The 13,154-nt window shown below is 36.5% G+C and overlaps 1 protein-coding gene across 1 annotated transcript in view; it reads right to left on the bottom strand.

Annotated features, from left to right (window-relative positions):
* ABCA13 (ATP binding cassette subfamily A member 13) overlaps window positions 1-13,154 on the bottom strand; it is a 199,001-nt gene that overhangs the window by 109,249 nt on the left and 76,598 nt on the right. The window contains 6 exon segments of the mRNA XM_075744780.1: window positions 1,431-1,568; window positions 2,891-3,025; window positions 6,757-6,826; window positions 8,733-9,062; window positions 10,336-10,450; window positions 11,250-11,550. Of these exon segments, the coding sequence (XP_075600895.1) occupies window positions 1,431-1,568; window positions 2,891-3,025; window positions 6,757-6,826; window positions 8,733-9,062; window positions 10,336-10,450; window positions 11,250-11,550 (1,089 nt within the window).

Raw genomic sequence — 13,154 nt, forward strand, 5'->3', positions numbered from 1 at the left:
ATTGGCAACAACTAAAAACATCAGTGTGTTATCAGCGTTATTCTCATCCTAAATCCAAACCACAGCACTATACCAGCTACTAGAAAGAAAATTAACTCTATCCCAGCCGAAACCAGGACACTGTTCCAAGCAAATTATCCATGAATGCATTTATCCCATCATCAGTACAATGATATTCAATTCTTATGAAAGAGAGCAAGTTCCTTTACAGGCATGGCAGCATTAGAATTCACACACAGGCAATTTGCTACCGAGCACATTATGTGCATCAGTTTAAGCAGAGAAGTGAGACAAATAGATCAACAAAGCTGCAGGCAAACACTTGGATGGCTTGAGCCAGAGACCATGCTAATAACATTTCAGGCAGAGAAGAGGGTTTATTCCTTTGCTTTCGATAGAGGATATGGTGGACCCAAAGGAAAACATTGAAAATCTTCATTTTAAGTAAGGACAAAAGACAATCATCTCAACAAAATGGAATTTTTCCAAATTGCAGAAATTCAGGCAAAATTCATAATGATAGTTTTTCCACAAATGTATAAATGAACCTCAAGACATTTTGAAGTTTGCCCTACTGTGGCAGATACCAATGCATAAAAGTGCTGAGTTGTTCAGCTTCTTCACCTGTCCTATAGACAACTGGATCACTTCCAAGCTACTGTAACTTCCAAGAAAACACAACAACCTATCAAGGCCCAAGAGGGAACATAGCTGAGAATGACTTACTCCTTCATTCACAAAACATAAATGAAATATGAGAATGTCCTTAAAGAGACCTGAGAGGGGTAAAAAAACCTTAAAATCTCATTTAATTTTAAGCAAGTGAACAAAGAAATAGAAGAGCAGTGAAAATATCTGGAGGCAGATAAAAATTAGTTACAATAACAGTAGCTTTTTAAACAAAAGGCTAAGAAGCACAGACAGAAAGAACAGCGATTATAAAAGAGGGAAATAAGAAATAGAAGGGAAAGAAATGAACAAAGTTAATTTTTCCACTGAAACAAAAAGCAAATAACAACAGCAGAGAAGGAGAAAGAAAATCAAACTGCAGGGGGGAAAAAAAATTTACAAAGCACAACACTTTTCAGATTCAGTAAGAGTATGAAAGTCTTCAAGGAGCTTCAGAAGATCCTAACAAAGCAAAGAGGCAATACACTGGGACAGAATGAACCCAAGACATCCTTATTTTACATTTTTTAAAGTGTTTTCTTAAATATTTCTGTACAATAGTTTTAACTGAATGATTCAAGCATTACAGGTGACAACACAATTAGTTAATATATTATGTTCATAGCAAACATTTTATAATAGAGGAGAGACAGGGACAAGATCTAAACACATAATACAGGACCAAGCAATGATAAAAGGAGATTGATCAAAATCAGCACACCATTCAAAAAACAACTGCTATTAAAATTCTGACTACGAACCTTTTTCTTGGAAGTTTTCATTGAAGAAAAACATATTAGAATTCAGAAAATGTCTCTTCCTCCTCTCTGCACCACACAGGTTCTTCCAGTAGGAAACAGTAAAGGGGAAGTACCATCGGTTCTTTAATCCAATTTTTCCTAGATTATAATTATGACAGAAACTGTTGCAAAATTTGTAGTAATTTCATATTTGTTTGCAGACTACTAATATCCTATCATTACTTACAAAGAGCTGATTAGACCATCTAATTAGCTCAAACTCTTAGCTGCACTTAACAAACCTTAATGAAGGTTTGACCATAATACCATGTCCTGCCGTAAAACAATCAGTCCTCAGTGATCCTGTGCTTTACCCTATCTCTAATTTAAATTTAAACTGTAACAGAATCATAGACTTAACAATATGTAGGCACAGCGTAATATAACCTAGAGGAAAGAAAATGCACCAAATGGCAAGACAAACAGCCTTATTTTTTATTCTAACAATAAGCCATTGCACCAATCATTAAAGATTATACTTTCATTACTATCTGCACAATTTAAACAAATCAGCCAGCATAAGAAACATTTATTGTAGCATACAAACAGAAAGGACAAAAATATGCTCCTACACACAACCTAAACTTTGGCATTGCCCGATCTTTCCATGCTTCACTTACCAACCACACAATACGCTCTCTGTGTGTTTAAAGTTGCATTTCATTGACATTGAAGGGCAGGTGTCAATTTAAGCTAAAGTTTGTAAAAATCAGTTGTATATTCCATACATCCCTATCTTTCAAGGAAAAACTCATTTTTTATTTTTATATTTTTAAAACAAATACAGAGTAGCTGGAAGAAAAGGTGACAGAGGAAAGGTAAATTTCAAACAGCTAGTGATTAGGCTATGATTAAAAATGCATCAACCAACTCAATATTCATAAAACTTGGTTAATGAAAAAAAAAAACCCTCACTACTTTCTGAAAATATACTTGAAAGTTAATTAGTTTTCTTTATGCATTGGACCATGGACTTACTGGAAGATACAGTCACCAGGCAGTTTGAAGTATTTGTGATCTGAAAACATGTAGCTGTTCATGGGTTTCAGCCCAAGTACTGACTCAGAAGATTCACCATTTTCACAGGAAGTTTTACTACTACCCTGAGCTATATGGCTGTGAAGTACCAACAAATTCCTAAGTCCTTCAAACATTAGTCATCCCCATAAGCAAACAAAAGATATTTCATACCTGGCTACAAATCCTAGTCCATGTGTAAGCACTACTCAATATTTCTGTATGTAGGATGACTTTCTTACCCAGTCCCTAAGGGCAATCAGACAGTTTTGCACATCAAAAGCTCATCTCAGAAAAACAGATGGTTTTGGCTTAGTTGCACACAACGAGGAAAGCCAATTCTATCCATTCCATTCAATAACTTAAAAACCAGAAGAACTCCAAGAACAACTCCATGCTCTTACCAGGAATAATATTGCTGAAATACCAGCCACCTATACAATATAAAATGGAATCAAAGAACATCATCCAGCACATCCATCCAAAGGTCACGTATCCTCCTTGTGCCATTGACTGGTGCATATTATTCCACTGAATTCCTGGTAGTAATAGTAATAATAATAATTATTTTTAAAAGGTCAAAGCTTAATCAGTACAGCATTAAAGATCGCAAACACATCAACACCACACACTTCCGGGTATTTAAGCACTGACACAAAAAAGACCATGGTTAATAACAGTAATCCTAATGAATAGAAATGAATTGCTATGCCTCTACAAGCCTCTGTGTAGAACAGCAGGTGAAACTACTGCTGGGAAAATGAAGAGAAGCTGTTGTCGAAAGGGCTGTTTATGAAGTTTAAGCTGGCCCTTAATTTAGCAAAAGAAAAAGAATTAAAACTCTGTCAAAATGGGGCACTGACCTCTTCCATGAATTAGGCTTTATGCCATTCTTATAAAGAAATGGGTTACACAAAGTTTAAAGTCTTTTATATAATGCTAAATCTGAAAACTTAAATCTGTGAATTCTAACTAAGAAGCAATTATTTGTGTGCATTCACTGTATTCAGAGGTAAACTGGAACAACATACTAAATAATTGCTTCATAAAATTATTACGTTATAGAAGACATGAAATGAAGAAAGAAGGTGCAAAACACTAGTACTACAGAAAGCTGCCATATTTCTAAATGGAAAACAAAATTATTGAAATTGTAGATTTACAAAAAACATTGCATTTTTTTCTGAAAATGCTACTTTGTTTGCAGTACAGCAGGTCATGATATTGTTTCTACAATTCTTTTTCTATGATTGCCAAGAAAAGCAGTTATTCCAGAAAGCACATTTTTCCCTTTCTTCAGTAAAGATGAGTCATTTTGATGAAGTGTCTGGTGGGAAATTTAAGCAATATTTTCTGGAACTGTCTCTTCCACTCTTACCAACTTTTGTATCATTATGATACTTTTTCAATGCCTAGTGGTTTGAAACATCCATTGTCATCAATATTGATCTTGCCGTAGTAGTAAAAAAAGCCAGGGATTGCATCCCTCTATATATTTAGATACATAAATGCATATCCTTTATAGACATTTATCAAGGGCCCAGACATTCACTTCTTACTTTTCTAAAACTTCATCATCAATATGGACAGCTCTTAGGTTGGACATAGTTGGGATAATTATGTTAAAATGTATAGAAACCTGTTAGAAAATTTAACCAGTTTCCAAATTTTTTTTTTTCTTCCTAACACGTAGACATAATGGGCTGTTTTCCTTCATTTCTGCACCCACACAGTAGCTCAGTGGGGATTTCACCAGCTGCCTTCAAGCTTGCAGAGGCAAGGTGCTGCTCAGGCTGAGTACGAATAGGGTCACACAGGAGAAACATACAAAATACTTTAGAAAGTACAGGTAATTTTTTTTTCTTATTTTCCAATCCATAATACTTAAATATTCATCTTAGCATTATCTTGAGAGTAATAACTTGTAAATAACTTACACTGTTCTTGTTCCGTACAATATTGTTCTCATAAACCTCCATTGTGTTATACGCTAGTGCATGTGTGGACACATCTACCAAGCTCAAGAGTAGTCCAACCCAATGAATAGGAAGCCAGGTAAAAATGCCAGGAGGCCTGCATGGATGAACAAGGAGCCCCTGGCCAAACTCAGACACAAAAAGGAAGCATACACAGAGTGGAAGCAAGGACAGATAACCTGTGAGGAATACAGAAGCATTGTTTGAGCATCCAGGGATGAAGTTGCAAAAGCTGAAGCCCAAAGGGAATTGAATCTGGCCAGGGATGTCAAAGACAACAAGAAGGGCTTCTGTAAGTACATAGGTGACAAAAGGAAGACTATGGAAAATGTGGGCCCATTGCTCAACAAGACAGAGGACCTGCTTATACAGGATATGGAAAAGGTTGAGGTACTGAATGCCGCCTTTACCTCAGTCTTTACTAGCAAGTCTGGTCTTCAGAAATCCCAGGTGCCAGAGACCAAAGGAAAAGTCTGGAGCAAGGATGATGTACCTTTGGTGGAAGACGATCAGGTCAGGGAATACTTATGCAAACTGCACATACCTAAGTCCATGGACCATGATGGGATGCCCCCAAAAGCACTAAGGAAGCTGGCAGATGTCATTCCAAGGCCACTCTAGATGTCTTTGATCATGGCAATTGGGAGAAGTGCCCGAAGACTGGAGGAAAGCAAATATCACTCCTATCTTCAAGAAGGAGGACCCAGTGAATTATGGGCTAGTCAACCTCATCTCAATCCCTGGGAAGGTGATGGTGCAGCTAATCCTGGTGAGGTGGATTGCAAACTGGCTGTATGGCCAGGCCCAGAGGGTGGTGATCAGTGGCACGATGTCTAGTTGAAAACCAGTAACTAGCGGTGTACCCCAGGGGCCAATACTGAGTCTGATCCTGTTTAACATCTTCATTAATGATCTGGATAATGGGGGGAGAGAGTATCCTCAGCAAGTTTGCTGATGGCACAAAACTGAGAGGAATGGTTGATATGCCAGAGGGTCACGCTGCCACCCAGAAGGCCTGAACAGGCTGGCAAAACAGGCTGACAGAAACCTCATGAAGTTTAAAAGAAGTGCAAAGTCCTGCACCTGTTGAGGAACAATCCCATGTACCAATATATGCTGAGGGACACCCAGCTGGATAGCAGATTTGCAGACAAGGACTTGGGTGTCCTGGTTGACACCAAATTGAACATGAGCCGGCAATGTGCCCTTACCACAAAGAAAGCTGATAATATCCTGGGCTGCCTTAGGCAAAGCAGTGCCAGCATGTTAAGGGAGGTGATCCTTCCCCTTTGTTCAGCACTGGTGAGGCCATGCCTGGAGGATTGTGTCCACTTCTGGGCTCCCCAGTGCAAGAGAGGCATGGAGGTACTGCACAGAGTCCAGTGAAGGGCCACAGAGATGATTAAGGGCTCAGAGCATCTCTCCAATGAGGAAAGGCTGAGGGAGATGGGAGTGCTCAACCTGGAGAAGAGAAGGCTTGAGGGGGATCATATGAATGTGTATAAATACCTCAAAGGAGAGTGCAAAGAAGAGGGAGCCAGGCTTTTTTCGGTGGTGCCCAGTGATGGGACCAGAGGCAATGGGCACAAACTAAAACACAGGAGGTTCCCTCTGAACATCAGGAAACACTTTCACTGTGATGGTGACTGAGCACTGGCACAAATTTCCCAGAGAGGTTGTGGAGTCTCCAACCTTGGAGATATTCCAAAGCTGTCTGGACATGGTTCCAACATGCCCCTTCCAACCTCAACCATTTTGTGATCCTACAAAACTCCCTGTTGATATCCTCACCAGAAAGCAAGCATTAGAGGTGCCACTGGCATCAATGAGGACTTCCAAGAAACTGCTTTAAATGCCTTGCCAAAGCTTCCTCCACTGGACTGAGAGAAATAACACATTCAATGAGTGAAATAATATTCAGTCAGATGCTCACCCTTAGGTTGCTCTTCTGAGCTACTTCTTTTTATATTTCACTAAATATAAAGTTTAAGTTTGCATCTCTAGAACAATTTCATTGGCTGAATACACTCATTCTGTCATCTAATGGGATGTGGAAATTTTCCTCCAACCTGTATGGCAAATAGAGCAATGCTAAGCCCACTTTAATTTACTGCTAGAAAGAGGCACAAGCTTAACTTGGTTTTCAAGGGACATGAAAAAGGTTTTTCTCCTGTTATGATCTATCATGTTAACTCATGATTAGAGATTTTTTTTCAGAACAAAGTGAAAAACCTTTCTCACTGTAATTTTTGAAATAATAATTACAAAGCTTTTCTTCTAACCAGAGAGCTTACCTATTTCTTGGCCTTCAAAGAATGTAATGAAAAATACTCCTTGCCCAAAGGCAGTTGTAGACAGAAGACACTGCAACACCAGAGGAGAAACAGTATGTGAACATCAAATAAAACATGTCATTAACAAGCTCCATGAAGTAAAATAATTTGTGATACTGAAAAGAAACACAAAATAAGTAGACTTTTGCTTCACATAGGCTAATGGTCATTATCTCCTTTTATGTTTTAACAATACTCCCCTCACATACTGCAGTAGTATTTGCTCCACCTTAAAGATCTCCACCAACCTAGTTATTAATATTGGAAAGCATTATTTAACTTAAAAACAAGTTATAGAACATCATAAATCTACCCCATACTGAAATCATATAATGTATAATGCTCTAAAAGTATGCAAAGGAATATATTTTCTCTAGTAAGAGCAGTGGTCCTACTCATTTTTGTATGACCAGAACTCAAGAAGAGACAGAGGCAGAAGGAATATGCACACTGGGTACTATATGCTGAGATAGCACTTTTATGCAAGCAAATAACATTTGACTTCCAAGAAGCAACATAGTCATGCTGTATCACAAAAGTACAAAATGGAAAATGAGCAAGTTAGTGATGCAGTATAACAAGGAAGTGTGACTGATGATCAGTGGAAAAACACTGTCGAGCTTTTGAAGGCTAGTGGGGAGATCCAAAACATTACTAAAATTAATAAGCATTATTCAGTGATAATGTTCTGCAGTTTGAAAGTGAGTTGAAATAGAAGTTAATTTTATCTCCTATTTTAAAATAATTCAATTAAATAAGGATTCTGCAATATTTGACACAAAAGGAATACATCCTTCCAGCTATCTGAAGAAAGAAGTATGATATCGGCTGCTAATTTAAAAAAAAAAAAAAAATCAAAATCATTAGTGGCATGGATTACATTTTTGTACAGAGAAGTTCATGCTAATTCCCATCAGCTGAGTCCCTGCCTCTTACATTGCTAAGGTTTCACCATCTCACTTGATGACCTCTCCCCTTTCTTCAATAATTATTGCCTCTTTCACATACTGTTGCCCTCTGAGTTTTCAGCAATGCAGGATATCTGAAGAGTTATTTTGAAATAACTGATTTTAAAGTGTAAAAGTTATCTAATGCATACTTTTCCCTTTCTGTGGCCCAAAGGAGAGAAAAAAAGGCAACAGAAAAAAAAAAAAAAAGCACAAAAATTCTACCTTGCCTATTTATGCCCAAATTCAGCAAATCTTATAACTGTGCTTACTTGTATGCAAAGAACCAATGTATTTTATGTGACCAGTTGACACTGAATAAATGTCTGGTTTTTTAATAGTGAATTATTCCACCAGCTTAATTTGGCATATGAGTTATTTTGAAAGAGTGAAGCTATAATGTGTGAAATATGGTTTGCATTTTATGCTGCTGATATTCGATGTCCCTATCAGGGATACAGTGTGTTAAGACAGTACAACATCATAAAATAGCCTATGGCATATATAAAACAGGAAAGGACATGGAAGAATCAATGTCAAAGAAACATATACCTCAGACTATATAGCTAGATCAACACTAGACAATTTTCTGATCTAATCCCCAATTGTACTCAACAGAGAAACAACCACTAGTTTTCCTCCAAACAAATAATGATTTTCAGGATTAGCATGTCATCAGGTGTGCTTGAAAGTACACTAACATTACAAACACTTTGAGGCCAAAACATGAGGGAACTCATGAGCATGAATGATGCAACTTCCTTATATTTTATGTAGGTTTACAAAGTTTCCCTGAAAATATATTTTTTATTCCTTTCTACATTCAAAACATTTTCTCAATTGTATATCTATTAATGTGACTTATTTGCAGTGAAATACAAACGCAAACAGAAACCTAGAAAATATAAATTATAGTCCAAAGTTTCAAAACTATGGAAACCTACAGCATGGTTGGAGGAGAAAAATTAGAAAAGGAAAATAAATATTTACCATTATTATCTGGTTGGTGAAACTCAACTGGTTCTGCAAGACCAACAAAACTATGTAGGGTAAAAAACTGATCATATACACAAGGCTGGCACACAGAGCTGCTGTATCAGCACTGCTAAAAAACGCTCCCAAAAAATAGCTTAACATAATAACTGTAATTCCAAAATCCAGGAGAAAAAGGAAGATGAGGAAGCCATTGCTATAAGCAAAGATACCACTTGCTTTTAAAATGATGGCCAGAGCACAGCTGCTTATTGTGAGCACAATGACATTCTCCAGAAACCAAGCAAAGAAATGAATGGCTGGATGTACACCCATTGTCTTCATATACTGCAAGACAACATAGCAAAGAGAGTTAAAGTTAGGAAACACATTTTATTCTTCTCTTTTTTTTTCTTTTTTTTTTTTTTTTAAGCAAAACATGTTGCCACCAAGACACTACTAGCTCCCCAAAGGATGTCATCTTGCTTTAAATTACTTGTCTCTTTTCTCTTTTCCTGTATAATTCATTTCTGCTGCTCTCTTCTGGATCAAACACAATTCTGAGCAGGGCTGCCTCTAAGCTTATCACATACTAATACAAGGAATCCCAGTGCTCAGGCACAACTCTTTTGCGTAGAGTTATAGAGAATCAGATGTCAGATTACTGGGTTCTCCACTGAGGAGTTTGCCTTTTTATACTCTAAAAAGTACTGAAGATATCACAGCACTACATAAACAAATGTTTTTTCCCATCTTGTTGCTGAGCTAAAAGTAACATGGGTAAGTTTGTAAACTTACGCACGCAACAAGAATTTAGCCAGGTGTGAGGTATCACCCCTCCTTAAAAAAAAAAAAAAAAAAGGCTTTTGGAAATAAGCTACTACTACTTCTGAAGCGTTTTTATAAGATGATCAAAATTAACTTCATTAGTTGATTTAATATTTTAAAACATTAAAAAAAAAATCTTTCTTTATAGTAGAAGGTCTTTATAAAATAAGGTCTTCCTTACAACACAAAGTTTAGAGAAATTAGATAATTTCCCAAATTAAAAAAGCTTACTCCAGAATTATAAAGACAAGTATAATTCCTAAAAAAAGGTACATATATCCATTCAGAAAATATCATAAAATCCCTGAACTTCCATATGCTTAGCACCTGCTAAGACTAGCTGTTGATATAAGCAAATAACTGTCTAATTTTTTTTTTCTGTGTCATGCTCCTTTATATTTCTGATAATTACGCAGTACGTGCCAATTTTTTAATTTGGTTTAGGAAGCTTTATTATTTTAAACCACATATAAGCAAAACATGAAAAAGAATCCAAAATAAAAACCATTCTAATCACAAGGACTTTTTTCCAAACAACAGTTTCCAGCTTCAACTTTCATGGATCTTTTGCTTGTTGCTTATTGCATCAGGGACAATATTTGCATACTAAGAGGACCGATATTCAAGCAATGTTGTAAATCTGAGTTGGCAGCTAGAACTAGAACCTACTGCCCAGAGGAAACAAGTGAAAACAAAGCCAGCTGGTACATAAAAGTACCTCAAAGTTTAAGTTTTGTATTTCAGTATACTGTAATAAATGCATTTTATTTTCAGAAGCTAATCTGCCTCTTACCTCTTCAAGATTAATTTCTCTTTCATAAACCAGCTTGCGAACCATGCCAGCAACTGAAACCATCCATGTTAACATCATCATAAGTGGGAAAAAAAACCCTATATTGTTCAAGAATCTATGAAATAACAAATATGCAGAGTTGTTAGCTCCCAAAGGTAAAATATTTTTTAGCAGAATATTAATAGGCTAATACTGGGACTATTCTCAAAGTATGCACAAAATAAGATCTGACATGAGCAATAAGACTTGTTCTGGTTAGAATGGCTTATTTTACATACAACAAGGGAAATATATATTGGTGCTATAACATTATATTAATATTTGCAACAATATAAGCCTCTTTAGGGCTCCATTCAAAGTCAAACAGAATTCAAATTTGTGTCTATGGCAAAGTAATATATTTGGACAGTAAGGAATAACGTGAGCCAGTCAACTTTTGCTCCACTGTAACAGAGTTATTACCACCACTAATTTTAAACTCTAATAGGCAGGATATTTTGATGGTTTTACAAAGAACAATCCTATACTTTGTCTTTATACTTTATACTGTATTTCAATGGACCAATTTACAGTTTGTGTACAGGACAACTAAGGACAGAAAGTGGGTTTCTTAGCATAATCTAAGTTAGTTGCACAACATCTTGACACAGTCTCTGTCCAGCAGGCTACTCCACAGTATAGCTGCAAACAGCTCATAGGGGGTCTTTTGCCAGACAGAAGTTGCATAATGTGTTGTGATCACAGCTGTTAAACAACATTTGCTAAGCTGTAATATGCTGGTATTGGACATACTGGTTCAATCCTGTGCTGAGATATACATTCATCTACAACAAAGACCTAGTAGCTTCCCAAGTCTTCTTGCGCTGTACTAATAAGGACAATATATTGAATGAAAAAGCAGAAAGTTTACTTACAGATCACTGGTATGACAAGGGTAAGGCATGGCTTGCACCTGAATGGCTGGCTCTAAGGCATCTGTCCCAGCCTGGGCTGAAATAATTGCCCTTTCAATCATGTCTTGAAGTGGAATAAAGATGTGGTTGTATTTAAACCCATCAGCTGGCAACTTCTGGGGATGAGATTTCCATGCGGGGTTTTTTATCAAATCTGTTCTCATGCTATAGAGGACACTGGTTCTAATTGTATAAGAAATGTGTCGTGGAAGGAGATTGCTAGAATCTTGTGTCTTGTTCTTTGGCGTATCGAAGATGATACCTGACACAAGAAGAAAAGGAGGTTCATACTTAAGTTTATATGATTTATGTTATTTACATAACTAACTCATGGCCAGTTATCAAATGATAGTAGGATACATTCACCTGCCAGGGCAGGCCTCTAAAGTTTCTTGACCCCCCAACACAAGAATGGTAGGATACATAGAGACTTACATTTTTTACATTCATGAATATGAAATGTAAAAAATTATTCACCTTATAAGTGGGTTTGCAACAATCATTTTTATCTGGGAAAATTCCTTTTGTGATTTATTTTTTGTTTAATTGCAGTTTATTCTCTTTGTATCCAGATTTAATGCCTTTTTGGGGACTGATCTCAATTCCACAGTGAAAGCAGCAGCCATAAAAATTGACTATCAAAGGATAACAACCCCTGGAAGTGGGTAACAAAGTAAACAGTACCAGCCCACTAAAATTTACTCTGATTTTTAATTTCTGAGTCAATTACAAAACTTCTGTTTTAGCACAGCATAATTTATATGTTTATTTTCTCTAGCTCTTTATTTAATAAAAAAAAAAAAAGGCAGATGAAAACTTAATCTGTAGCTGGAAAGATGAAGTCAAATACATCAAATTGATTGTATTTTCTTTCTGGATAACCTACACTTTTTAGGACTTCTTGATGAACGTGAAATATTGACCTTTTTTCCTTAGGAAAGGGGACAGGTGTCTTACCTACCACCTGGCTCCCTGAAAGACAATATGATATAGAATACTTCACTCTGCTGTAAAGCTTATTTTTTCAACTGGCCAATCTCAAATTCCCATTTATGCAAACATTTAATTTTCTAAGACATTTCATGGAGCTAGGAAGGCTTTGAAGACTATAGACAAAGCAAGCAAGGAAAATTCCATTTCAGTTTCATGTCTTACTATGGAAAGGAATGTATGCCTACATATGAGCATGTAATATTGACATGTTGGACACATTGGGTCCCTTAAAATGCAGTCTTTCCTCTTTAAGCATGTGAAGACATCATAAGGCCACAGTACTGAAAAAATTCCCAAGAAATGTCTTGGCTTATATTAGTATATGACCCTTCCCTACCTAAGTCAAAGCAAAATGGATCAAAAACTTGACAATTAAATTTTCTGAGGGTCAAGATCTCTCTGTTTCTTCCCTTGAAGGGGCAAACAATTTTGCTCCCTACAAAGTACTCCTGAGAAATTTTCCTTATCTCAGGGTATGGTCTATTGATTCTATATTGAGGGAGGGTGTTCATTTCCACATTCTGCAAATGGGAGTACGGTGCAGGTTACATAGGATTCCAGACTGAGTAGTTTCATTCTTTAGAACTGCTTTGACATGTCTCTGTTGTGTACTTACAGAAGTTCAGGGAGAAAATAAAAACAAAAACAACAGGGGGAAAAAATGTGGCACACTTTGTATAGACTAAACTGGGGCTCTCTTTTGGAAAGGCTACATACAACTTAAAGCATTTTATATGAGAAGAGAAAGGGTGTGTAATAAGAAAAATATTCTTGTCTTTTTAAACTCCTTTTGTACAATTAATTCTCAGTAATAAGGATATAATGCAGGAAAAGGATAGAGTGTGTAATCCCAGGGAAAAAAGAAATAGATCT

This window comes from Balearica regulorum, chromosome 2 (assembly GCF_011004875.1).
Source record: "Balearica regulorum gibbericeps isolate bBalReg1 chromosome 2, bBalReg1.pri, whole genome shotgun sequence".
In the NCBI taxonomy this organism is placed as follows: Eukaryota; Metazoa; Chordata; class Aves; order Gruiformes; family Gruidae; genus Balearica; species Balearica regulorum.